Source organism: Genypterus blacodes, unplaced genomic scaffold (assembly GCF_046128005.1).
Source record: "Genypterus blacodes isolate CSIRO-AG114 ecotype Tasmania unplaced genomic scaffold, CSIRO-AGI_Gbla_v1 ptg000438l_1, whole genome shotgun sequence".
In the NCBI taxonomy this organism is placed as follows: Eukaryota; Metazoa; Chordata; class Actinopteri; order Ophidiiformes; family Ophidiidae; genus Genypterus; species Genypterus blacodes.
Genome location: NW_027467208.1, coordinates 862,970 through 887,330, shown reverse-complemented (window position 1 = coordinate 887,330; position 24,361 = coordinate 862,970). Strand labels below are relative to the sequence as shown.

Sequence of the window (24,361 nt, the reverse complement as noted above, 5' to 3'; positions counted from 1 at the left end):
CGTGTTTATAAATATGTATACCTGAACTTTGAGACGGGCTTCTTAATCAAACAGTTGAACTTTATTCTCTGCATTCATTTCTAGAGTTATCTGCTGCACCACCAGGGGGCGCCTCAGGTATGTTTCAGCTGAGAGACGATGACTTACAACTGACATGTCCTGTTTACCAGCTGTAGAGATTGCGCCTTGATTAGTGACGAAGAATAAGAGACATTCTACTGTACAAACATGTCGCTAAACTACAGAATAGAATGCAGTTTGAGCTTAAAGGTGTGAATCTTTGGCTCCAAGGCGAGTACATTTGGTTTCAGTTTTCAGCAGTAACGCCCTTTTAGGCTTTCATGTCCCAAGATGTGTTCCATTAGACACACATACACACACACACACACAAATAACTGTCATAGAGAACAGTTTGTGGTTGGACGTGTAGTTTAGTTATCAGTTCAGGTTTGCTACTAAACTGCTAAATGATCTGACTGCTTGATCCATCTGTGTAGCGGGATGTAGTGATAGTGTAGCGTGTAGCGTTTGGTTGGTGATACTTGTGTTCATCTGCGCCCCTGGAGACCAAACTCGTTACTTTCACTCCGCACTTTCCGTCAGTAAATCACAGCATTTACAGTAAAGCGCTCCACGGAGGGGCGCGTCACAGGGTGGGGTCTCCAGGCCCGACACGGCGTGACGCGCTACCGGGGGCTTTCCTCTATGACGTCGGCGGCAGCAGAAGCAGCAGCAGCGGGGAGTCGCACAGTAAAAACTGCGGAGAATACTCACACACTCTCTCACCGACACACGGCGAGGAAACTTAGGACCGCAGTCGCCAACGAGAACAGAACAAGCGCTCCACACCGGGACTGGTTCGGTCCTGTTCTCCCCGTCCCACCCCCGGACCGGAACCAGGCAGCAGAGCGCCAGTATTCGTCCCGAGGTGGCCGCTGCGCATCGCTGCATGCCGCTCCCGTCGAAGAAATCCGCTCCTGCGCAGGTAAGTCGAGCTGTTACCTCGGACTGTGTGTGTTCGATCAGACGGGTTGGTTCTGAATGGTTCCCCTCCATGTTTGGTGTTTGCGTGGACAGAAGAGAGCGGGCCGCTTCAGAGGGAGGGTGTGTGTGTGTGTGTGTGTGTGTGTGTGTGTGTGTGTGTGTCAGTCAGTTTGAACCAATGCACCCCAGATTCCCCCCACAGTTTACATGTATGATAACATCATCACCAACATGACAGTCAGATGATCTGAGTCTGTCAGTCAAGAGGGTCAGGGATGGGTAAGATCATCATCATCATCATCTTTACACAGGGAGGAGAGTCCATCTAAACAGACTGGAAGCTCGTACACACACACACACACACCAATGCTGCATATTTGGACATAAACATTAAGTGACACTATTAAAATAAAGCCTAATTCAGATCAGGTCCATGTCTGCTCTCAGTCTGAGTCGGGGTGCGTGAGCGTCGCCTCATTCTCCCAAATCCTTCCCTTTCCCTTTAAAGCATTCCTGTGCCTGCCACTCCCCTGCTACTGTTTGGACAGAGGACATTGTGTATTTCCATATGAAGGGAAACTACACGGAATCATAACGCTGACAACCACACACACGCACACACACACACTCTCTCTCTCTACAAGAATGATATAGGGAATTTGTTTGGATTGAAGCCAGATTATTTTATCATCTTATATCCTCATATACTACTACAATGTGTGTGTGTGTGTGTACATGTATGTCTGTGTGTACAATGAGCCCCATCCCTCCAACTGCCTCCATTCTGCTCTGAATCATTGTTCATGGTCCGGCCCTTGTATGGGGGGCTTCTCATGTCGTTGCCATGACATTTGTATTCTATTTTTAATTTGCATCACAGAATTATAGTTGTGGGAGATTGAATGGAATCATGAATGATGTCAGTTATTGACATCATTTTCTGATGTCTTAAATGATGTGATTGACAGATGACACTGCTGCACTTTGAGGTCACATTGGAGAACAGTGTGTGTGTGTGTGTGTGTGTGTGTGTGTGTGTGTGCATATGTAAGTGTGTGTACATCAACACAACGAGCATCAGTCCTCAAATTGCTTCCAAACTTTCCTGAAACATTGAAACTGAAACTGGGTTCAGGCGTTTGCATAGGCAGCTTTTTGTTTCACATTTACATAAAATAGGTTCTTTTTATTTGCATTACCAAATAATTCTAGAGGGAGATGAGAGGCATGAATGATGTCGTAGTTATTAGTGATGTCATTCACACACTCCAGAATCATGAATAATGTGACAGGTGTTAATTACGTCGTGAATGATGTCATAGTTGAAACGCACGATACTTTAAGAAAACAAACTTATCTTGGGTGAAAAAGATAAAGATAAGACGTTTGCATCATGCGACCGTCACTGTCGGCAACGGGCAACACAAAGCACCATATTTGGGCTGGAGTGAGGGGGGGGGAAACACGAGGGGGAGTGTGTGACGGGCGGGCCGGGCAGGAGGCTGACGTTCACTGTAACCGGTAACAAAGTTCAGGGGCGAGACGATGGGCGAGTTGGCATCTAGCTTCCTCAGCCTGTGTTTGCTCACAGCCATGCAGCTCTGCAGAGCCTCCTCCAGGGGAGAGAGAGGCAGCAGCGTCAAGGGGAGGAAGATTGTGTGGATTTCCACGGTAATGAGGGCTGTCGGAGTGAGTCTGAGTTGGTTTATGTGTTGGGTTAGAGGTCAGTATAGTGATGACTCTAACTGCTTTATAAACATTTACGTCTCCTTATAATGAAAATAATGGATAAAACCTGAATAGCATTTCTGTTTTTGTGAGGGTGAGACATTTTTTCTGATGTAACTAAAGCAGATGGCAGGTGTGTGTAAATTGTTTTGTGTGAGCTTTTTTCCCACTTAATTCTTAACAAAGGGGACACAGCTAATACATTTTCCAAACAACAGGGATGCTGACTGCTCCCATCTTCCCTCAGGTCTCCACTCAGCCTGTGTGAGGCAGAGCTCAGCCAAAGAACATAATGGGTGGATATTTCATGTTTAGACGTGTATGAAGTATTTCAGTATCACAGATAGGAAATATTTGGTAAATTAAACAATTAATTTATTAATATATGGCAGATTGGGGCTCACTCATTGATGCTACAGCCTTGGAGATGACCAAAGAATTCAATCCTCTCCTCTCTGACACAAAGGGAGAATATTAGAGAAGTGTTGCATTGTGTCAGATCACATGTACAGCGTTGCCAACACACCACATGTTGACATTTGAAAAAATCCCCAGCCTAACAATGAAAAAAGTCCCTGTTTGATAAAGTGTGTGTGGCTTCTCGTTGGGAGTGTCCTCCTCCTCCTCCTCCACCTCCTCTGTCACGTGTTTGAGCATGACCTCATCCAGAGGAGGTTTGGGTTCCTGTATCCATTTTGTGTGTTAGGTTACTGACAATTGCCAGGAATTACATACTTGTTTGTGCGTCTGTGTCCATGTATTGTGCTGCTCCTTCCTTTTTGAAACCTGAAACCGCGTATCCACTTTGCAATTGTAGCTCCGCTTACCTCATCTGTTTCTGTGCAGGCGTTGGACCAGACCAGTGTGTGTGTGTGTGTGTGTGTTGGCGTGAGTGTTACGAGTGTGACGTGTGTACGAGGTTGTTACGGGTGTCTGTGTGTGTGTTGGGAAGCGGTGTTTTAGGTTCAGAGGTCTGCACTTTGCCACTGTAGGGCCTGCAGGCCCGACATTAAATATTCAACAACTCAGCAGTGTGTCTCCTGAACACTCCTCTAATTATATAAGCTCCCAGCATGATTCCCTTTACCTCCACCTTCCAGCGCTCTGTTGAATGTGCTCTATCTGTGTCTGTGTGTGTGTGTGTGTGTGGGAGAGAGAGAGAGGTGTTAATCAGAGTGAGTGAGAAAGAGCGATGTAGAGACAGAGATGCTCCATACTTCCATCTGCCTGTCTGTGCAAACTCACCACCATCACACATTTCAGGACAGATGTTATTAATTGTTGATTAGCAAGTTTCTGGTCTTTTTATGATGGAAGAGCATCAATCAATACCTGAAAGAATCCCAACTCACATGTCGTCAAAAAGCATTTAAACCTTTATTCCAATTTGTTTACATCAGATGTGTACATTTACATTTATAAGATTGTGAGAAAGACAAGTAAACTATTAATACAGAATAAGATGAGTGATTACAGTGTACTAATGAATATGGAGTGACATCATCCCAGATCCACTTAATAAAATTAAAATGTTCGAGAAAAGGAAAGGCTGAAATTCCTAGGAAAACAGGAGCGTGTTAGGGTGTGGCTTATTCAGTCAGTTTCCTGCGAAGTCTGTTTCCAGTGAACAAGGTGAAGAACACACACAAACAAACACACACACACACACACACACACACACACACACACACACACACACACATTGTATTCAAGCAATCAGGCAATCAACACCAGTATTCGGCTCAATTTCCTGAATGCAAAAATCATCAAACATCATATCAAACATCATATCTTGCAGATATGATGTTTGGTTGAACACACACACACACACACACACACACACACACACACACACACACACGGCAGTAGATCCAGCCTGTTAGCCTCATACCACCACAATCGGTTGTTGTGTTTGCTTCTGTCATCATGTTTTGAATGAGAGCCTCTGATTGGCCGGTTGTGGTTTGGGGCTTGAATAGGCAGTGAATCAGCATTTTTTACTGGTGGCCATTTTGGAATCAGTGCCCTCACACACAAACCAAAGCACTTCAATAGTTGTAGCTGCAGTCCTGCCCATAGACAAACTGGAGCCAAACTGGACCCCTAGTTTGGGAGCCCTAGTTTGCCCCCCTATTCTTCTTCTTCTTGACAGCCTTATTCATTTTCTTTTACTTAATGATAACAAACCTAGTCGTGTGTTCTTCATTCCCCCTCCCTTCTGATGTGCCGTGTGGGAAGATGCGTGACTTCAGCGCATCATTCTTCTTCCTGCACTAATGTGTTGTTACAACCTAGTTTGCCCGTCATCACGTCTTGCGTATCAGCGTGACTCAGCCTGTCCTGCTGTTCGCTGGAAGTAGCCTTGGCTTGTGTGTTCCTGGATCCAGAACCAAATGTTCTCACGAAGATAAAGAGATAAAAGGGAAAAAGGGCTTATCACATCTTTTAAAGGAACTCTTCACCGTTAATAATGAGCGTGTCCAATTTGTGCTGGTGATCCGTGGCCTGCTCAGGTGGGCGATGACGTGTGAAGGCTCAACCATCTGCTTACAGAGGGCACTCAGTAAACATCAATCAAGCTGTGAGGTCGCAACTATAAACGCAGGTAGAGGCTCAGTCTGTTTCTCCACCATCTTTTAGCTGATCACGTCTAATTAGCTTTCTCCTTGGCAAAGATACACACACACACACACACACACACACACACACACACACACACACACACACACACACACACACACACACTATATGTTATTAGTCCCTGGTTGAGGAGGGTCCACCTGCTCTGTCCAGAATGAGTCTCAGGCTCTTGTTACCCTTCTGTCCGTATCTGAGCCATTCTGTCTGTGAATCTGCTGTCTGTCTGCTCTGTGAAGCTCCTGTCTGTCTGCTCCAGTGTTGGAACAACATCATCAGTCAGTTTTGATTGCAGCCATTTAGCCGACGCTTTCATCCAAACTGAAAAGATGCTCTTAGACAGCAAGCGGCGCAGCAGGCTAATCAGCACGCTTTGTAGTTCAGTCTGATTGGCTCTGATGAGTGAGACATAAAAAGATACAATGTACCAACGTTGTGATTAGGATGTCGTGGGATTTGCGGCGCTCTTTTAAAGCGCAGAGCTGAATTTGTGCTTCGGAATTAAATACTCAGTTAGATGTGCCGGTGCCATATAAGGGCGTTACTCAAACCAGACCTGACCCGGTCCTGATCCAGATGTGTGGGTTTGCAAGTTGGTGTCTGAGTACAGCAGTCTCAGTTCCTATCTTGGTTCTGTTGCTGTGTTGGGTCGCAGGCTGAATGTGTTGTGGATGTACAGCATGTGTGCCTGGAGTCACCTCACATACGGCACGTACTATATACAGCAAGTGTGTGTATGGTTGTTTGTGTGATGTGTAGTGTGAATCCTGTGCTGACATTCCCTACCGGCGCTAAGTAGCAGTGAATCATCTTGTTGCCTAACAGCAATAAGCTTTCACAGCGGTATACCTGTAGCTCACAGGTGGTTTCTCTGCAGCCAATATGACTGTGTGTGTGTGTGTGTTTGTGTGTGTATGGGTGTTAACAGTGACACCACCTGAGTGTGATTTACATGCCTGTGTCCAGATCTTGCTTTATTGAATGTAGCTCCTTCATAGGAAACAGAGAGAGTGAGATTACTACAGATTCATTTGTTACCGATCTTATTTCAGATTTTAATTCCTGCAGAAATCCAAAACTCCTTGGTAAATATTCATTGGAAATCTGGCAAACAAACTTTGACAGAGACCAAAAAGAATCAATCATCTCCATCATCATCATCACCAATTAATTTAGTTGTAATGAATCAATTTAAATGCTGAGTCATTTTAATGTAATCCCCTGCTTTTGTGAACTGAACTGCTGCTCTTCAAATGAACTTCTGCAGGAACATGTGCCTCGACACGCATGTTCCAATTCCTGCATGAACTTTGTACTGTCCGTGTCCGTGTGTGTTTGTGTGTGCGCTGTATGTGTACATAGGTATGTGTGCGCACACACAGTGAGCCGGTTGCAGCATGTTGCCTGAGCCCCAGAGACACAGAGGCGGTGATCCCAAAGTGCTGAGACGGATTTACTGCCCAAAACAGAAAGAACAGTCTGTGTGAGAACAGACCTGACAGAACACACTGGCCTTGCTCGCACTCTCTCTCTCCCTCTCTCTCTCCCTCTGGTCTGATTCAGCTGATTCACGGTTATCCATTATGAAATTGGAATTGAGCTGTTAGGTGTCATTATTGTTAGAGTATAATAGAGATATGAAACAAAGTCGGAACCTCCCATCATCAGAGACACAAAAACGATCCCATGCCCTCACTAGTGGCCCCTTGAGGCAGTCACTGGTACTACACCTTAGCCTCAGCCAAGCTAAATGCTGAGAATTTAGCCTTCAGCAGTGGGAGTGAAATGTTTCATGTTTTGTGAGGGAAGAAAGGGGAGGAAGGTCATGGGCTCGTCAATATCAAAAGGATTTATCTTGCCGGGACAAATGTGCCCACCGCTCTGCTCTCAGACGATCAGATAGCTCGTGTGATGTGATTATACTCTGGGCTGAAAGTGGTGCCATAGAAAAGTTCATTCACTGTAATTTGCCGATCCTCTGGCGAACTTGGCTCTATGAATGGCATCTCAGCTGTTAGTGTTCCAGCTGAAAGTGGAACGCTTTGATATTTGGAGCTTTTTTTGTTGTTCTTAAAAACCTTGACACCTCAATCTCAATGGGCGCACAAGAGCTGCGCTAGCCTCACACACAAAGCACTCTGTGTGCCGGGAAGCCACAGTCAGGCTGTTTCTCCATCCTGCCAGCTCCTTAATTACACTTAATTGCATTCACCTGGCAGAGATGAAACGCAGCAGGATTCAGTTTTGAGAAGCAAAACTATAAATAACACCAAGCTGCGTTTCATGGAATCTGCCAGCACAGACAGGGGCATCATTTTTTAGATTGAACTATTACAGCCTACATAAAGCACTCAGCAGTCTGCAGCCTATTGGTCAGTGGGAACGAAACACACGTTGTCTAGAAATCAGCTCATGTCCGCCTCGTTTTATCGGCCTTCATCACAGTTTACTGGTTGATGTGTAAAGAATATAATTAATAATTGTCCCGCCACTGGGTTCCATTATTAATATGATTAGATACATCGTTGTCAATCAATCTGAAATCAGATTGATTGGGAAAGTAAAAGTGAAAGTTAATCCACGCAGCTGTATGCAGGAAACACACACACACACACACACACACACACACACACACACACACACACACACACACACACTCTCACTCTCACACACACACACACACACACACACACACACACACACACACTCTCACTCTCACTCTCACACACACACACACACACACACACACACACACACTCTCACACACACACACACACACACACTCAGGTAGGTCAGTTAAGGACAGTCAGCTGTATGTATGCAAACACACAGGTGAACATGACACGTCTAGAGACAAAAGGGCAGCTGTCTCTGACGCACTGGCATCAGAAACAATGGAGGTGAGTGTGTGTGCACATGTGTGTGAGAGAGAACATAACATAACACGAGAGAGAAGGGAGATGTATAGCCAGTGTCTTAAGTGTGATGGGAGGTAGGTGTGTGTGTGTGTGTGTGCACGTGTGAGCTTGTGTGTGCTGAATTGAGCAGCAGTGGAGTAGGAGGACAAATGTGGAACAAAGTGAGTGTGTGTGTGTGAGCGGACGGATAACAAATCAAGTCCAGATTGTCAAGTTCTCAGGCTGTTTGGGCCCATCTGTCATGGAAAGGCACAAGTGCCACACACACACACACACACACACACACACACACACACACACACACACACACACACGGCCTTGTTATGCAGCTCATCAATATTATTATTCAGTCATCATTGCACATTTTCCAGCATGTGAATGTCTTCAGATAACTGAGAGAGTGGAGTCTTCAACAGGAAGCGTGAGAAGGAGGCGAGCAGATGAAGAGGTGTTACAAAAGAAGAAGAAGAAGAAGAGATCCTCTTTGTGATCTCTGTGGTTTGATGTTGTCTTCTCGAGAAACAGCAGATCTTCATCTTCGTCTGTCCCAATCAACCTTCTGAGTGGAGAATCTCGCCCCCGCTTTACTGATAACAAAAGCAAAAGCACGCAGTGGAGGAGTTGATTGTCTTTGGAAATGGGTTGTGTTTGTGTGTGTGTGTTCAGGCCACTTGTCAACACGAATGTTATTATTAACAATAAACCATTGACAGTAAACCAGTTTGGGGCTAAAACTGGGAGCAGTGGAGGAGGATGGAAGCTCCACACACACACACACACACACACACACACACACACACACACACACACACACACACACACACACACACCAACCTACTGTTCTTATTTGTAACCTTTCTCATAGATTGTGACGGCTCTACATTAGAGCAGCATGACTGGAGCACTCAGCCATTGAGTAACAGGAAGTCTTGTATTTGTCCCCACAGGACGCCTGACTGAGCCCAGCATTTGCGTAAACATACATCCGTTTATAGTATGGAATGACTCACACACACTCACACACTCATCCATCCACTCTCAGGCAGGGTCAGACCAGGCGAGGACACCAGGAGCAGTGAGTGAGAGGTTCAGTCAGTCAGTCGGTGCCTTGCTCAGGAACACTCAAACCACAGGAACCCAGAATAGAACCAGCAACCTTACAATCCCTAGACATCCGCTCTGCCATCCTGAGCCATGTGCCGCGGCGTAACGTGTGTGTGTGTGTGTGTGTGTTAGTGAACGTGTCCGTGTCTGCATGATGTCAGCAAACATCAGTTTCATCTGGACTTTGTCCCCGATTGCTGGAGCCTTCTGTATCTGTGACTCAGCGCTACCTCTCTCTCTCTCTCTCTCTCTCTCTCTCTCTCTCTCTCTCTCTCTCTCTCTCTCCCCCCCCCTCTCTCTCCAGTGATCTCACAGATGGCAGCTATATATGGTTGCTGTCTTTTTGTTGCTGTGTGTGTGTGTGAGCTCTCTAACCGGAGCGTCTCAGCTGGTGAGAGTATATTAAGGAGCTGCCTGAGCTTTATTTTGTTGTTGTACTCATACAAGTACACACATTTTTCTAGCGTCAAGCCCCTGTTTGACCCTGAAAACTTGGCAAGTGATGCAGCGCCATGGCAACTGGGATTGGATGTGTATGATCGTGTGTGGGTGTGTGTGTGTGTATAAAAAAGCATGCAGCTGTGACTGTGAGAGCCTGTATGCATGTTGGTATATTGTGTATATTTCTTTACTGGATTCAACAATGGAAATGGATTCTGAGCCGATTGAAAGTGTGTGTGTGTGTGTGTGTGTGTGTGTGTGTGTGTGTGTGTGTGTGTGTGTGTGTGTGACAGACGAGTAGCTATGATCTGACTTGTGATAGCAAATTTGAATTTTGAATGTCAGTTCATAGAGACGTGTGTGTGTGTGTGTGTGTGTGTGTGTGTGTGTGTGTGTGTGTGTGTGTGTGTGTGTGTGTGTGTGTGCGTGCGTGCGTGCATCATTCATCAGGGCAGCGTGTGTACACATGTATGATCCTGGAATGTGTGTACCTGATGACTTCATCTATTCACACATTGAAACCTGTTTGGTGTCTGTGTGTGTCTGTGTGTGTGTGTGCATGTGGGAGTGTATAGAGGACGTCAGGTATTCATTTACCAATGAACGATTATGTATGCTGTGTGTGTGTGTGTGTGTGTGTGTGTGTGTGTGTGTGTGTGTGTGTGTGTGTGTGTGTGTGTATTTGTGTGCGTATACATAAGTGCCAGAGTCACAGAGTGGGTCACTGTTTGCCTCGCTCAAAGTGAGCATCGCCATGGCAACGGCACTAGCAGCGCAGTGTGAAGTGGAGGAAGAGCTTGCGGCGCTCAGTGTGTGTTAGAGAGAGAGAGAGAGAGAGAGAGAGAGGGAGGAGGAGATGGAGCAGGCACAAGGACAACAGGATGTCTGGCTTTGAATAAGCAGATGATTGGTCAATATTGGAAGGTGATGTAATGCTGTTGTTTAATTGGTGGCTTTAGTCTTCATTTACTTTTGTTGCCTTTGCTGTTTCTGAGCCAATACAGATCAATAAGACGTGTCTGTGTCTGTGTAGCTGCTGCTCCTCACGTGTAATCTGCTCAGGGTCTCAAGAGTTAATGATTAAATCGAAGCACAGGAGGAGCAAACGAGCGAGCGAGCGAGAGAGAGAGAGAGGGAGGAAGAGAGGTGTGTGTCATACTGAGCATGCTCTTTGTGTTTAACTTCCTGCTCTCTTCTTCCTGACAGAAAAGACGGATTCAGAGAGCGAGAGAAAGAGAGCGAGAGACCGGCACGCAGCAAGAAGGAGAGGAAGACGAGCGGAGGGAAGAGTCTGAATAGAACCGCAGGAGGATCTGGACCCAAACTGAAGCATTCTGGGAGAGGAAGCCACCCGGGTCGGCTCTGTGGATTTTCTGTGACATTTCATTTTTAAAGAGCTTCATTGATTTTTCTTGCTGCTCTTATTCTTTCTCCCTCTCCTCACTGTTTGACTCTGACACTCAGACTCTGTGTGATGTTTGGACCTGGACCTCTGCCCGGGGAACTCCAGACTTCTTTGTGACTCTTTTGACCCACAACTTTGAAAGGAACACTTTTTCTTTGAACTTGCGCAATCTCAATTTGTGTTTAGTCGCCGCTGTTATCTGGTGATAAGCTTGTGTTTCTCATTAGAGGAAGAGAAGGAGGTGAATGACTTCTAGTTTTTCTGCCAGCAGCCTGATTATCATTTGCATTCCTCCTTGGCACCCCCAAGAGGACAGATCCTCTCTTGTGTGTGTTGGGCTCGGTGTGTGTGTGCTCATAAGGCGTGTCAGAGGATAGTAACCGGCCCTGTGTGTGTCTCCTGTGGCAACATGGGATCAGAGAAGGACTCAGAGTCGCCTCACTCCTCCGTGAGCGGCGTGGCAAACCCAAAGTGCCGTGCGGCCACCAAGCGACGGGGCCGCATCTCCTTCCACAGCCTCTTCCACAGCAAACGTGGCTCTCGGGGGTCCCGGGGTCCAAAGGGAGGAGCGGCCGCCCCTCTGGCCCTCCAGCACCACCACACGCAGCAGCAGCAGCAGCAGCAGCAGCAGCAGCAGCAGCAGCAGCAGCAGCAGCAGCAGCAGCAGCAGCAGCTTCTCCCCCCCGCCCTGAGCTCCCCGCCCGCCCCTGTGGTCTCTGCCACACCGCCGCCCGTCGTCGCCCCGGCAGAGACGGCCACCCCGGACGCTGACCCCGGCCCCCCTGCCGAGCCGCTCTCCGCCAGCCAGCCGTCCCTGGGCGAAGCCCCTTCCTCCTCGGACGAGGCCGACCTGCTGGAGTGTCCCTTGTGCCTGGTGCGGCAGCCCGCCGAGCAACTCCCCGAGCTGCTGGGCTGCAGCCACCGCTCCTGCCTCTGCTGCCTGCGCCAGTACCTCCGCATCGAGATCACAGAGAGCCGCGTCCAGCTCAGCTGCCCCGAGTGTGCCGAGCGGCTGGTGCCCAGACAGGTGGCCGACATCTTGGACGACGCGGCCCTGCTGGAGAAGTATGAAGAGTTCCTGCTGCGGAGGTGCCTGGCTTCAGACCCTGACTGTCGCTGGTGCCCAGCGCCTGACTGCGGGTAAGACACTGTCCATGTCTGTCCTCCTGTCCCCCTGTCCTCTCTGCTGTCATGCCTGTTTAGTCTGGGCCCTGATCCCCAGGCCGCTCATAAGTAACTTACAGTGTGTGGCTTTGTTTTGTTCTGAACCTATTATATAATTATAATATGAAGATGGATTAAAAGTGAAGAAGTAAAAGAGGCTAAAGTGTTTCCATATCAAACAGTATCTATGTGTGATCAAAGTCTAGACAGTGATCAAAGTCATTCCTTATCTGTGACTCAGTGTTTGTGGTTTTGTGTGTTTGTGCGTTCGGCTCCCCTTAAGACAAAGCGGTACACAAAGTGAGAGCAAATGAATATTAAAATGAAGGATGTTGTAGCTTCAGCGTCTGATTTGGCTGTTAACTCTTCCTCAAACTCATGAGGTTTGAAGTGGGAGGTTGTTATTTGTTCACATTGTGTCCTCTTCCCGTCACTCTTCATCTCCGTCACTCCTTTGTTTATTTCTTCACACAAACGGTTTCCTTGACGGTAGATAAGCAGCGTTTCTGAAGCGACCCTGTGTGGGTCAACGTCAGCAGGAACCAGCCTGAGCCGCTCTGTGTGTGTGTGCTGGGGGAAGTTTGGACTCTCAGAGTGGGGGAGTGAGAGTGTAAGTGGGTCAGAGGGACGTCAGAGGAGGAGGAGGAGGGCCGAGTCGAGCCGGCCGGAGGAAGACTAGCGCTGCGTTCAGTTTCAGGAACAAATGAGAGGCGTTTCGTAATAGAAAGCAGCGGTGATTCATTGTGTTTGTGAGCGTGCGTGCGTGTGTTCGCATGTGCGTGTGTGTGTCTGTGTGTGTGTGGGGAGGAAGAGCGCAGGTATGAAGTGATATTGTCTGCTGCGGTTTGTACAGTAATCGTAGGGGAAGGCCGTAGTTCTGCAGCTGCCAGCGCATGTGTGTGTGTGATCTCTGTGGTTCTCAGAATCTTATCGTGTGTGTGTGTATATCTACAGATACACACACACACACACACTTGTTGCTTTGCTGCCCTTACAGTGTAACAACAGGCCCTTAGGCAGTGAAACCTTTAAACACTGTTACTTCTAATGTGTTTACATGTCCAGTCACACTCAGGCTGCGTGTGTTTACTGGACACACACCAGCACACGAGGACACGGAGGTCACACTGGTCATGCTGGTCATGCTGGTCTGTTCCTCACAGTGTAAAGGGACGATTACAGGGCTGGACGAGGAGCTGTGGTGAAGATAAAGGTTACAGAAGGTCAAGTAGAGGGCAAGGCAAGAGAATACAAGTCAGAAACAAACTATAGGACTATAAGAGTTCTGTGTGTGTGTGTGTGTGTGTGTGTGTGTGTGTGTGTGTGTGTGTGTGTGTGTCAGCAGCATTAAAGGTGGAGAAGCCAACTAAACAGTGACCTACATATCTTATCCTCTGCCTGACACCAGCAGAGTGACTCAGTGTTGCCGTCCTGCCTCACTCACTCAAATCAGACAACTTGACTCAATCCAAATCCTCATTCACCACAACAGCTGCAGAGGAAGATAGAGAAACTGCCCCACACACACACACACACACACACACACACACACACACACACACACACACACACACACACACACCTCTGGCAGCAGTTGTTCTCCCCTGTTGGCCACTGGAGTTCACACTTCTGATGAATGAGTGCATGAGGTGTGAATTACTCTGCTGTAGCTGTGAATGTGGACGCTTAGGGGTAAAAATGGACCTGTGTGTGTGTGTGTGTGCGTATGTGTGTGTGTATCAGTGTGACCTAGTTTTTCCATCTTATCTTTAGTTTGTCCCAGAGTTCAAAGGAACATCATATACAACAGGAAGTGACTGCTCTCATCTCTAAACAGAATCTGTGTCGTCCCTCAGTGAGATGAAGCTTCTTGGTGATACAGTGGGATCAGATTCTGTTCCCTACTTAACAATGGACACTTTGACTGTAGAGTCCATCTTACCTCTCTCCCTGCGCTCATTGTTCCCCTCTGACCCGCTCTCCTCCCTCGGCCAATCGGCTCTCTCCCAGCCTGAGCGGCGGCCCGGCTCGTCCAATGGGAACAGGAGCGGCCCCTCTGCCGCCTCTCCTGTCTTGTCAGTTGCTATGGAGACTATTGATGCGGAGTAGAAGGAACGTTGCCATGGGCGACAGGAGTAGGGACTTAATTGAAGAGATCGTTTATGTACTCATTTGACTGTGTGTGTGTGTGTGTGTGTGTAACCTGTAATATCCACGCACGATTTCCCTCACCACTCGTAAAGCTCCTGTTTTCCTCCTCTTCCTCCTCTTCGTCTCCGTCTGTCTCGCCCCTGTATCATGTCTACCCAGCAGCTGATGATGTCACCTGTCCCTCTCCATCCTCCCTGCTTCTCCCTTTTGTTTTGCTCTCCCTGTCTCTCGTCTCCCGGGGTAACTGTCGGCCCGTGTTGCTCTCTGCACTGCGGTGGAATCTGCCGGCTGTGAGAGGATGCTCTCCACGGGGGGAAGCTGCCATAGCAACCTGCACTCCCAACCATAACACGTCCCACGTTGAGGAGAGCGCGTACGTGCTCTCTGAGGCGCTCTCCTCATTCTGTTTACGGCTTCCATCTTCGCACAACCGGCTGACGAGCCACGCATTGAGATGGTGCCGCCGATAAGGCCGCTTGCTGACGTAGAGAGACTTTTAAGTGGAACTGAGCGTGAGCGTGAAGGGGAAATGGTTAACAAACGGCAGTGCAGACTTTGCTCGTTTGCTGGTGTGACATTTTGCTGCTCACCAGTGTTTGGTTGAGCTTCACACTCAGCACTGATCACAGCACAAAGAGCACAGCTGCTGTTTCTGCCTTTCTTTATATTAATTCAAGGTTTAAATGCCACCTTCCTGTAAGATGAGCTGCAGTATGGCTTTAGAAGGTACAAGCCTGCATAATGAATGGACAGAGAGCATTTTATAATGATTTGTCAGCTTTAGTTGATTAGGAATGAGGTACAATAAATAGGAATTCATAAAAAGAACGATTTTGGTGTTGCCAGGTTGTGAACAATTCTTTAAAAGACTCTGAACTAACAAATCTAACATAATGGCAACTCTAAAATCAATCAACGGCTCATTATTGATCTACAAAGTATTAATAAATGATGTATGAGTCCTATTAAAGCCGTTACTTAGTATTATTAAACATGACTCTAAGCTTGTCGATTCTAGTATTCTGTGTGTGCGTGCGAACATGTGAGAGAAAAGGCATTGCACAACTCTATCATTGGTGCCAGTTGGTGTTGAAACTCTGTGATGCAGGATGACTCTATTTACCCGAATCCTTCCCTGTGGGACTCCGGCTCTTGTCTCATCTTGTCCCGACCAAAAAACAAAAAGATTTGTTAATTTATTCTCTTCCAAACGCGTCGTTGTCTCCCGTCACAGGCTGCTTAAGGAGCTGGAGATGACAGAGGCGTGCCAAAGCAATTAAAGTAGATGTCAGGCTCAGATCAGAGCCTCACACACACACACACACACGCAGAGAAGTGGCAGTGTTTTTGTTTTCTCGGGCACAAATCAAATCCCTTTCTCTGGTTTTCACTCAAATGGTGTTTTCTCCCGTTTAGCTGGGTAACAACATTTGCTGACAGGCTGCCTAACGTGAGCGACAGCCTCTATTATCCCAGCCTGTCTCGCTCTGTAATTCGCCTCTTTGTCATGAGGTGACACAACGGCGCTGGTTGCTGTTTTTTTTACTGCGCCTCGTCTTTGGAGATGAGCAGGCTTAACGCCGGCACTAAAGTGTGTTATTGTGCCGGTGACAACATTCTTTATTCTCTATCAACTTACAAAAGAGACAATTCATGATCTGGCCGTTGTCTTTTTGGTCCTGTAGCTCCAGTTAAGAACATAAATGAAGTCAATGAAGGAGGATTTATGTGTAGATTAGAAGAGCTCAGCCAGACGGACGGGCAGAATCTAACAGCCTTGTAGCTCAAACAGGTTTTTCATTTTGGATTACTTCTTTAGTTTTGTCAAATGAACACACACACACACACACACACACACACACACACACACACACACACACACACACACACACACACACACACACACACACACGTGGGTGTGTGACCATCGTACTCCGGCATGGTCTTTAGCTTATCAGGGCCCGTTTTCACTCAGGGTACACGGCAGTGCTGCTGCTGCAAGTGAGAGCAGAGGAAGTGTATCAAAGTCTTTCTCTGCACATTAAAGCAATGCAGAGGTTTCAGAATCCTCCACTTTTGAATGTGAAACGCTCAGCACGTCTCTACTCCAACCTCAGGGTTCATGCAGTCTGTGGTCCCATACACACACACACACACACACACACACACACACACACACTGAGCGTTCAAACCCTAAATTTAGACCGGCGTTCTTAGTGAGTCACTGTAAGCCTACGTTAAAATATGAAAGCCGGTGAAACGCAAGCCCCCACTTGCCCTCTGAATGAGGCCGTCACAGCTGCGCTCGCTCGCTCTCTCGCTCGCTCTCTCGCCCGCTCTCTCTCTCTCGCTCGCCGCGCTGCAGTGAATACGCCGCTGATTAACTCATCGCTCTTCTTTCTCAATATTGAACTTTGTAATTTGTACATTGATCGACTTCATCCCGTCTCCTTCTTTGCTTTACTGCCACCGGTGTAACAGAATGATTCCTCCTCCATTGATCCGTCGCTCTCAGCCCTTCAGCTTCTCTCTGCTCTCTGTCGTCCTCACCTCCTCTTTTAGTGGAGCATCACTTCTCTTTACATGTATATATTTATAGATATGGACCTTTAAATATGTATCATGTGACCCTGTGCTCAGGATGTGTGATGATGTCATCCCAACACACACAGTCTCATGTTTGAATTGATTTGTCCTCCATCATTTCTTGATCATGCATAAGATTTTCTATATTTACTGGGATTAAGACAATAGATTTTTGTTTTAACAGACTCATCCTGCGATCACTCCTCACGTCATGAACACACAGAGAGCAGCAGGTTACGATTGATCCTGTGACGTTTCTGCCTTAAGTGTAGTATCGAGTCAGTCTATTGACAAACCACCTAAGCTGTATCTGTTTCCTTTATCAGGATGTGGAAAAATTTTCAGAAATATAAGTTTGTACGAAGACTAAAAACCCCTCAGGCCGTTGCGACATTAAAGTCCACCACTAAACATCATTTCCTGTTTCCTGTCTGTTGATAAATGTCTCACATGTCGTTTGATTTGTTAAGAGATGCGGGCGGCAAACTGTGTGAAGCAGTCAGTGTTCATTCTCAGGGAAACTACATCAGTTTCTCCCTGGATGGATGTTGTGGCTGTTCTGTTCCCCCCTCCTCCTCCTCCTCCTCTTCATCATCACCTCGCTTCTGCTTCTCTCTCAGGTTCGCCGTCATCGCGTCGGGCTGTGCCAGCTGCCCCAGGCTGGTGTGCCGCAGGGAGGGATGCGGCGCCGAGTTCTGCTACCACTGCAAACAGGCCTGGCACCCCAACCAGACCTGCGACTCGGCCCGCCAGCAGAGGGCGCAGTCCCTGCACACCCACAGCAACCACTCACCCAGCTACACACAGGAGCAGGGCCCCAGTGAGTTCTCAGCCAAAACCACATTTTCCACATTATCTTCTTTCTTTCCTTGATTTGTGATGCAGATTGTAGCTTTACTGAGTTACTTCTCCTGTGGCGTTCCCGTTCTCAAAACAATCCATCACGCCTCTGATTATGCCCCGACTCGTTGTCTGTCGTCACTCTTCTTCTTCTTCGCACGTCAGCCAGCGTCGTGACTCAGCCTCGTCTTACATCTGTTCTATTGGCTCCGCTGCTTTCCCCTCCTGCCGCTGGGGAAAGGGAACGCTGCTCAGCCGTGGATGAGACACTATTTATAACACACTTTACTCACTTGGTAGTTTCATGACTGCAGCATATTCTGTGTGTGTGTGTGTGTGTGTGTTTGTTTGGCGACTTTGTGTTCCCACAAGTCCCAGAAATCCATCAAACATTTGAGAAAATAAAATGAGGTCTTAAAGGTCCTGGAGTAAACATCGCAAACAAATTCATCAATACATGGCAGCTGTCTGGATGTTGATCCCAGGGTCGACGCTCCCTCAGGAGAAATGCCTCTGATGGAGATCTGGGTTCATGTAGACGCCGTATTGAAGGGATTTCATTAAGATTTCTGGACTCGGAGAGATCGTAATCAAACACAGTGATTGTTGTGGCGATGAGAGAGAGTGGGAACACATGACACACACCTACAAACATCCAGATTTGAGCGCCATCCGTCCTCTTAATCCCAATTTGATTAAAAGTCTATTAGATAAATCCCTCCAACTGCCCTCAGTCATATTTTCCCTCGATTCACCACTTACAGTCTCTGGTCCCTCTGCCAGATATCCAGATCGACAACAGCAGGCCGGGACTTGACTCATAAAGTCCCTGTCTGCCTGTCTGTCTGTCTGACTGCCTGTCTGTCTGTGCGATATCAGTTGGTGCAGAGGGAGAGACAGGAAGGGATAAGAGGGGGAAATGGTGAGCCATGTCAGCAGCATACAGACTCCAACACGCACACACACACACACACACACACACACAGTGCCTCGGCTGCAGTGTCGTTGAGTTCAAATGCCAAACCCCCCTTTAAAAGAACATTGTGCTCCCAGCATCTACAGTTAAAAACACTAAACTCCTTTTTGCGCTCGTTTGCTTCCCCGTTTCCATCAGAGGACAAAGTGCTCTGATGGCCCAAATCCATTACGCTAATGAGCTTTGATTCTGATGCCAATACAAGAGCCCAAAAAAAGACTAAAGAGGAGAATGGAGGGGTTTGAAGCGCTCACACGTGGGCCACTTGTGTGATTTAAGGAAGCAGCATGTTTGTATTAGTTCTGTTTTGAGTAAATTCTTCGTAGCTACAGTACAGTACAGTGTGTACAGGAACCAAAGGTAAGAATGTATGAGGTTAAATGGTTGGAATGTGTTTGCCTCCAGCTGACGACATCAAGCCGTGTCCACGATGTGGCGCCTACATCATCAAGATGAACGACGGGAGTTGCAATCACATGACCTGCGCCGTGTGCGGCTGTGAGTTCTGCTGGCTCTGCATGAAGGAGATCTCTGACCTGCACTACCTCAGGTATGTGTGTGTGTGTGTGTGTGTGTGTGTGTGTGTGTGTGTGTGTGTGTGTGTGTGTGTGTCTGTGTGTGTCTGTGTGTCTGTGTGTGTCTGTGTGTGTGTGGATGGGGGGGGTCAACATCAGTGTGTACCTTGTTGAAGTATGTCAAGGTGACTTTGCCGTGTCAACACACCTGAAATAATAATCTGACCTGGTTTCTCTGTTTGCGCCCCTCAGCCCGTCCGGCTGTACGTTCTGGGGGAAGAAGCCGTGGAGCAGGAAGAAGAAGATCTTGTGGCAGCTGGGGACTCTGATCGGAGCTCCTGTCGGCATCACGCTCATCGCAGGCATCGCCGTGCCCGCCATGGTGATCGGCATCCCTGTTTATGTTGGACGGAAGGTGAGAAACATGAACGCAACATAATGTTCAGCAACAACATCAATATACTGATTTAATATGATAAAAGAAACAATGTTCATCCTTTATGTATCAGATTTGAATCAGTTTTGAGTTTTGTGAGTTGTGAATTGAATGTAGAAGATGTCAGACTGGATCAGGATGAAGGAGACTTTGCTTTAAGGATGTTAAACATTATAAATCCTCTCTGATACTCTGGATAAGTAAAGTTAGTGTGTGTTTTACTTCAAAAGAAAATAAGAGATTTAAAAGCTATGAAACCTCTCTACGTATCTCTTTCCTCTTTGTGGCTAGCAGTGATGTTATTCATACCCATAAATACTTTTTATGGTCAGTTCCAGTGAAATGGTCCAGAGCAGTGGAAACCACTGACCCTTCTGCTTTCACAATCACTCACTTCTCTGGAATTTACACAAACGTTTTAGTTTCATTATGCAGAAGTCACAGTGACACAGATAAACATTTAAGATTTCCTCAGAAACCAAGAAAAATACTTTCATTTCTCTTCCCTTGCACTGACCGGGTGTCCATTAGATGTGAACCTCGCAACCATGGCAACAAACGATTAAAGCAAAGAAAATCTAAACAAGAATCCTTCAGTCCCAGACCGTCCACTGTAATATTCTGAACTTTATAATAAAATGTTTATGTTGTGTTAACCTGTCTCCTCTCTGTCCTCTCACAGATCCACGCCCACTATGACCTGAAGACGTCCCGTCACAGGAGGAACCTGGCCGTGACGGGGGGCGTGGCCTTGTCAATCCTCACCGCCCCCGTCATAGCCGCCGTCAGCGTCGGTAAGACCCTGACCCGTTACACACACACACACACACCTGTGGTTTCAGATTGCATCAGTCTGTAAACACACTGATCGTTGCCAATCATAACAGTGTTGGTGCAATGATGGTGAATTTTACTGTTGCACAACAAAAGACCTCTATGACCTCATCCTGTCTCCTCAGGCATCGGCGTGCCCATCATGTTGGCGTACGTCTACGGCGTCGTGCCCATCTCTCTGTGCCGAGGAGGCGGCTGTGGCGTGAGCAGAGGGAAGGGCAGAGGCGTACGGATCGACTTTGACGAGGACGATGGACCAATCACAGGTGAGGGCACAGAACACACACTGAAGCCACTCAAGTGTTATAACTCTACTCACAGGGCTTGTAGTTTAAAGTAAGTAGTGTAGTGTAAAGAGCATCCTCTGTCTCGTTCTCTGTCTAGTGGCGGATGCTTGGCGAGCCCTGAAGTCCCCGAGTCTTGGAGAGAGCAGCATGGACGGGGCAGTGAGCGGTTTGAGCACGACGTCACCCAGCGAGGGGCGCTCTGTCGCCCCTGGGACTCTGGGTGACACGCCCCACTTCAACACCCTGGCAGGGGGCGCTCTGGGGACCCGCACCGGAAAGTATAGCAGGTGAGGATGAAGGACATATACAGATAAATACTTTTATCTTTGCACACCTGAGGAGCATAGTTGATGAACATGCGTGTTTGTGTTCCTCCAGGCTGGAGGTGCAGGCAGGGGAGCTGGCCAAAGAATCAGCCCAGAGGGAGACGGGCAGCCTGGGTGCAGGGAGCGACTGTGCCAGCACTCGAGGCATGGCCGGATCCATCATCTCCTCCTACACACTCCCTGACAGGTGACACTGACAGCTCAGCTCAGCTCAGCTCAGCTCAGCTCAGCTCAGCTCAGCTCAGCTCAGCTCCTCTCCTCTCCTCTCCTCTCCTCTCCTCTCCTCTTGGATTTCATTAGGTGTCAGGCTTCAGCTCTGTCTGCTGCTCCCTGAGATTTGATTTGATTTAGATGTGATGTGTGTGAGAAAACAGAATTGTAAGTAATCTGATGTCTAGGCTGGTTGATGCTGTGGTTTCAGCTGTTCTCCTCCATAGGATCACATAATCCTGCATAAACCTCTGTAGATTAGTGGCAGGTGTAGTTCTTTGACTGGAACTGTTGTATACGTACAACAACACAGGTTCATTCTTTATCTGCATATGGCTGCAAATTATCATTTCTTCTTTACTGTAGGTTTTTTAAAGCTAGAATTAGTGAAGTATTCAGAAATGGACATGTGGACAAATGTCAAAACGAGAATATGAGAAAGGAGTGAAGAGTGTGAGCTGTGTCCCCTCTTCATCCTGCTGCTCCTCTGTTAGATCCTCTGTTTACCTGCTTGTTGTCTGGTGTCTCTGTTCAGGGAGTGCACCAACCTGGAGATCCAGGTGGACATCGAGACCAAACCCAGCCATCTCTGCCTGACCAGCGAAGAGGATCTAACCCCACCTCCGGGCTCTGCTGCCATGGCAACTGCCTCGGGAGGGGAGGAGCCTCAGGACTGCAGCTCCAGAAGGGGCGGGGCTTTGTCTGGCTCAGCTCTGGGACTGTCGCCGGGAGCGTCGATCAGGGAGGGGCTCCGGGACGTCACACTGGCACAGCCGGAGAGTATCCGTAGCGACCTGGAGATGTCAGACACGCAGTCGGATGACATCGCCGAGCTGACGTCGGACGACTGTGATTCGCCTCACCCAAAAAGCTGTCGCCCGGCGGCCGGCCAGCAGCCTCAGCCCCCATCTTGCCAAACCCTGAACCTCTCCACCGAAGGCCTTCACTGTCCTGCAGACAGCAGCGTCATCCTCTACGTCTGAGAGAACAGAAGCTCCTCAGGATTGCACAAAAATAAAACTAACAAGCCCCCCCCCCCCCCCCCCCAGCAATTATACTTCAGTTCTCCCTGTGTTCAGCTTTTGGCCTGGTGTTGTCCCTTGTTTTGCTGCTTTCGTGACTCACAGAAACCGTCTTAAACACAGACAGCCTTTGTTTACTTTCGTCTGTCTGTCTGTCTGTCTGTCTGTCTGTCTGTCTGTCTGTCTGTCTGTCTTATCTATCTACCTGTCAATCTCCTCACTGAGTCAATTGTCAGGGTTCTACCTCTGAGATTTATAAGATGATTTATGTTTACTCCTTGGTGCAAAATGCCTTGGCTACTTAAGCAAAAAAAGAAAGGAAAAAAAACAAACAAGAGGTACGACTTTTACAAGAAATAGAGAAATATGAAGTTGAAACGAAGCCAAGCACAGCAGTGGGTGACGGATTGTGGGGAAATAGATTTGTACTGAGGACGAAGTGGATGTTTATAACAATGTGGATGAATGTGGACTTCGTACTCAGTCATGTTGGCTTTATCCTCCTCTTTTGCTCTGTTTATATTCAGACAACTTTCAAAATTGTATTTGCTGTCCTCACCAGTCTGCATGTGCTCCGTCTTGTGTGGAAGGTTAAAGGGCAGCGAGTTCCCATTACACTGGTGAGATATTAGTTTATGTAAGGGAAGTGTCTCACTGGCCTGCACAGGAGGAGGAGGAGGGAGACAGGGAGCTGAACATGGGGACAGACAGGGGGTCCATGCGTGCTGGATTACAGAAATGATTCAGTTCTGACAATGACGTAGAGAGATGACATCCACTGAGACGTTCTATTGTTCCTTTTTCACTCTGTAGCTGTGGATCAGTCAGGAACAGCGAGAGTCGAGCTCTTTTCTGGACTTTTATTTTCCAGATTTCACCAAGACAAAGTTATATAAATATATAAATCACAAGACTCGAGTGACAGAAACTAAATCAGTCTAATCTTGAGCTCCAATGTTATCTTACATACTAGGGCCTGACCACTATATGCAGTATGTTGAGTTACTGTGGTAAAGTCGCCCCCTGGTGGGAGCTTTGCTGTATTACAGTGGAAAAAGGCTTGATTATAAATATTTCAAGCTACACGTGTTTAAAAACAGCAATGCAATGTTGATCTCATTATTGTACTTTGGTAGGAATGTAACCACTAGAAGGTGAAGAGTTTATCTCCCAATGCCAAACCTCAACAAGTCTCCCACCCTTGTTGTTTCAAAATGGCCACTGTGCAAACAAGGAGCTACACATTGATTCAAATGAGTAAATTACACAAATTAGCACATAGTGTTTAGGGAAGCACCAGGATTTAATGTGGAATTGGGACATTCAGTGTTGTCTCAAGTTCCGACAGCTGCAGAAGGCGTGTCACTGTCACAACTCTCTCACTGTATGGATCTGGTGTGTGTCACGTGACCACTAAAGACGCACACAGCTGACTGCCCCGCCTGCCTTATAGACAGCCACACACACCGACCCAAATAACACACAGCCATCTGCTTCTCCCATCCGTTTCCGACTTGTAAACGGGCCGCCTGACGTTGTGGCGTGTGTGAGAGACTTTACATGAAAGCCTACAGGAATGAATGCACTCTTAATGAATGTACTTGTTTGTCTCCCTTGTGTTTGTTTTTGTGTTGAATGAGCACTTGTGCACTTTATCTCCAATGTCTCTTTTGTTGCTGTGCATTGTCATCGTTGCTATAATAACTGAGTGTACTCACATTCAGTTGTCTGTGATTTGACCAAAATAGATCACTGTCTGTACCGGAAGACATCTAATGTTGGATTTAAGGAATGAAA

The 24,361-nt window shown here is 47.4% G+C and overlaps 1 protein-coding gene across 3 annotated transcripts; it reads left to right on the top strand.

The window, feature by feature from the left end:
* The first annotated feature begins 127 nt into the window (after positions 1–127).
* rnf19b (ring finger protein 19B) lies at positions 128–23,764 on the top strand. Of its 3 annotated transcripts, none has more exons than XM_076139569.1 (10): positions 128–985; positions 11,019–12,357; positions 17,739–17,938; positions 19,340–19,484; positions 19,702–19,864; positions 20,568–20,679; positions 20,845–20,985; positions 21,104–21,293; positions 21,385–21,519; positions 22,078–23,764. In XM_076139569.1, the coding sequence occupies exons 2-10, from the start codon at positions 11,627–11,629 to the stop codon at positions 22,523–22,525; spliced, it is 2,265 nt and encodes a 754-aa protein (XP_075995684.1). In that variant the 5' UTR covers positions 128–985; positions 11,019–11,626; the 3' UTR covers positions 22,526–23,764. The 3 variants fall into 3 exon arrangements, with proteins under 3 accessions (XP_075995684.1, XP_075995686.1, XP_075995685.1); XM_076139571.1 differs by lacking the exon at positions 128–985 and adding an exon at positions 10,269–10,736; XM_076139570.1 differs by lacking the exon at positions 128–985 and having other exon boundaries at positions 10,782–12,357.
* The last annotated feature ends 597 nt before the right edge of the window (positions 23,765–24,361 follow it).